The following is a 3,363-nucleotide window of genomic DNA, read 5'->3' as shown; positions in this document are numbered from 1 at the left end:
TGTGTGTGTGTGTGTGTCTGTGTGGGTGTGTCTGTGTGTGTGTGTGTCTGTGTGTGTGTCTGTGTGTGTGTGTGTCTGTGTGTGTGTCTGTGTGTGTGTGTGTGTGTGTCTGTCTGTGTATGTGTGTGTGTGTCTGTGTGTGTGTGTGTGTGTGTCTGTGTGTGTGTGTGTATGTGTATGTGTATGTGTGTGTGTGTGTGTGTCTGTGTGTGTGTGTGTGTCTGTGTCTGTGTGTGTGTCTGTGTGTGTGTGTGTCTGTGTGTGTGTCTGTGTGTGTGTGTGTGTCTGTGTGGGTGTGTCTGCGTGTGTGTGTCTGTGTGTGTCTGTGTGTGTGTGTGTGTGTGTGTGTGTCTCACTTGAAGCAGTTTTCCTCGTAGATGCTGTTCCAGACTCTCCAGGCTGAAGGACCTTTGTATCCGGTGTATCTCTCCGGATTCAGCAGCAGATCCACGTACTCTGCATCTGGAGAGGTTTCATCTGATACACACACGCACGCACACACACACACACACACACACACACCAAAAACTACTTTTAACCCTTTGAAACCTGAGCAAATTGATTTACTTTCTTTTGAAAATATCGGGGGGAGCAATGAGCAACTTCGCACGACAAAGCCCAAAAATGTGCAAGAGATAAAAAGTTAAATGTTGCAAGAAAATTAAAAATCAAAAATTACAGAATTCTAATAAGAAGTTTCAAGAAAATAACCTGAAAAAGTAAAGTTAAAAACAAAAACAAATCAGAAAATGCCCCCAAAAAAGAGCTGAAATTCAAACAAAAAATGTTTCCATTGTTTTTCTGTAACAAAGTGTGTTTTTTAAATGTCAGATTGTGCACGGCTGCGTGTGCACGGCTGCGTGTGAACGCTGATATTAGAATATTAACATGGATATTATCTTTTTGGAATAAGGACGTTTTTTCTGGTTGTTGTACTGACGAAATCTACAGAAATCTGAGTTTTGCTTTTATTTTAATACATTTTATTGGTTTTATATTACTCATTTATCTATTTTCATAGGTATCTGTTCATTTACTTATTTATTTGATACTGAATTAAGTTCCGATGCTGTTTCTTACACTGAGACCTGAGTGCTGCATTTCCCTCTTTTCATGTTTTTCGTGGACAGAATGACGATAAAGTATCCTTGAATCCTTGTTTTTAGTTATATTTTGATATTTCAGCGTGCAGGTGGAGGATCTGCAGTTAAACTTTATGAATTAGAGGAAATATTCACGACTCGTTTGGTGATTCTCACCGTCCAGCTCACAGAAGTGGTCCTGAGCGTCATCGTGTCTCGCCCAGTCAGCGAACGCCTGTTTACTCTGGTTACTGAAAACAGGAAGCCATAAAAACTTTATTAATCACATTGGAGAAACAATGAAACAGCAGCATGAAAAACATACATAAAAACACAAGGACGGGAATCTAACCTACGACGCTGCGTAATCACTCGCACTCAAACCAGCTTCTTTCTGACTGAGCATCATCGTCAAACTTCCATAAAAATAAAAGTTTAGAATAAAAAAACAAACAGGCACAAAGATGATGGCATTTTTTCATTTTTTAAAAAGAAAAATTTCAGCCAATTTTTTTCTTAAAAAACATCTGACAATTTTTAAAGAAAAAAGTGGCGATTTTTCTTGTTCTTTTTTCTTGAATTTTGGGGCAAATTTAAAAGAAAAAAATTGCAATTTTCTTTTCTTTAAAAATACTTGGCATATTTTTTTCTGGGAAAATTATTAGCAATATTTTAAAGAAATGAACCCTGACAAACACTGAGAAAGGTGTAACGTTAGCGGTGACAGAGGAATGAAGTCTGGTCCGATGAGTCGGTTATTTTTAGGCCTCGGAGCGGAGCGGGTCGATCAGGTTTTTAACGTGCAGGCTGTTTTTATCTGTTAGCTATCAGCTGTGCTTCACCTCATCACTCTGACTCACCGCTGCTCTCTGAGCTCTGCATCACCTCCACAGGCACAATCAATGTTCTACCGCCTCAAAATCACAGCTGAGGAGCGCTCACAGCCAGCAACGGACAGAGGGACAGAGGGACGGACAGACAGAGGGACGGACGGACAGGGGGACAGATACAGCAGAGACGAGGCTGTGGACTCACCTCAGGGTACTGTTGATGGCGCCCAACTCTTTGGCCTGTTCACACTCTGACATGTCCGACATCGTGTTTGCTGCCTGCGAGTACTGGAGACACAGAGACAGAGACAGAGTGAGACACAGAGACAGAGACAGAGTGAGACACAGACACAGAGACAGAGACAGAGTGAGACACAGAGAGACACAGAGACACACAGAGACAGAGAGAGAGACAGGGGCCAGTCAGGTGCCAGCAGCCCCATACATGTTTTTTTGTATTTTAGGACATCAGTGTCTCAGCTGTGTCCTCTGTTGGGGTGTGGGGGATCCTCCTCTGGCTCTATTTTGATGCTGTTTTGTGTCTCTGACACCTTATGAAGACTAAAAGGACAAAAACTGTTCACAGAGTCCATCGCTTTATTTCTATTGTGTGTTAGAAAATGTTTGGGGGCCACCAGGGGCCCTATCAGGGGCCAGATTTGGCCCGCGGACTGTGAGTTGACTTCCCTCACACTCTGCTGAGGTGGCACGTCGTGGCGTTTCGGGCGGTGAAGGCGATCGACCTTGACTGAGACGTGTGCAGACGTCCAAACACTCTGTGGCTCGTTACAGGACAAACACTCAGTCTGTACGTGGAAACTATCAGAGCAGATAAGCTGAGAGCCAGAGGAGTGTGTGTGTGTGTGTGTGTGTGTGTGTGTGTGTGTGTGTGTGTGTGTGTGTGTGTGTGTGTGTGTGTCACCAACGTTGTTAAAAAAAACATTGATATTTAATCTCTGATAATATTATTAACTTTTTCTTTAGTTCCTGATTCAAATCGGATTTTTTGACAAATTAAAGCGGTTTTGTTCCGGTAACGTGATGTCCGGCCGCCTCTGAGACTTCGATTTTGTACTGTAACGGGGTTTCTCTTTAACCCTTTGAAATCTCTGCAAATTGGCTTAATTTCTTTCACAGACATGTAGCAAGTAGCAACTTCTTAGGAAATAACCCAAAAAATTGTACAACATAATAAAGTTGGGCTTACGAGAAAGTTAGCACGCACAAAAAGTCCAAAAACACTCAAAAAAACAGGAAATGACCTTGAAAAATAAAACAAAAATAATCGAATTATTATTATTATTATTATTATTATTTCTGTTTCTAGTACTTTGTGGAATTTGAGGACATAAAATATTATATTAAAATATTTCTAAGATTTCAGGACATTTCTAGGATTTTAGGATGTTTGTACGATTTTAAAACTTTTCTCGGATTTTAGGATATTTTGC

At 41.1% G+C, this 3,363-nt stretch overlaps 1 protein-coding gene across 1 annotated transcript; it reads right to left on the bottom strand.

The window, feature by feature from the left end:
• Positions 1–326: 326 nt before the first annotated feature.
• On the bottom strand, positions 327–2,196 carry LOC121966085 (ERO1-like protein beta). Its single transcript, XM_042516185.1, has 3 exons — positions 2,118–2,196; positions 1,260–1,333; positions 327–477 (listed from the first exon to the last, which is right to left on the bottom strand). Exons 1-3 carry the CDS (start codon positions 2,177–2,179, stop codon positions 353–355), a joined length of 261 nt encoding a protein of 86 aa, XP_042372119.1. The 5' UTR covers positions 2,180–2,196; the 3' UTR covers positions 327–352.
• Positions 2,197–3,363: the final 1,167 nt, after the last annotated feature.

The sequence above is a fragment of the Plectropomus leopardus genome, unplaced genomic scaffold (genome assembly GCF_008729295.1).
Source record: "Plectropomus leopardus isolate mb unplaced genomic scaffold, YSFRI_Pleo_2.0 unplaced_scaffold2303, whole genome shotgun sequence".
Lineage (NCBI taxonomy): Eukaryota > Metazoa > Chordata > Actinopteri > Perciformes > Serranidae > Plectropomus > Plectropomus leopardus.
Note: the sequence above shows the minus strand (reverse complement) of the source record. Positions and strands in the feature narration are given on the sequence as shown.

What these genes read in the sequence shown, in the direction of transcription:
- LOC121966085 (XM_042516185.1), bottom strand. Translation starts at nt 2,179, where the DNA reads ATGTCGGACATGTCAGAGTGTGAACAGGCCAAAGAGTTGGGCGCCATC. An exon ending in GCCATCAACAGTACCCTGAG is followed by an intron (nt 1,334 to 2,117) that starts GTGAGTCCACAG and finishes TCCTGTTTTCAG; the next exon opens with TAACCAGAGTAAACAGGCGT. An exon ending in CCACTTCTGTGAGCTGGACG is followed by an intron (nt 478 to 1,259) that starts GTGAGAATCACC and finishes TGTGTGTATCAG; the next exon opens with ATGAAACCTCTCCAGATGCA.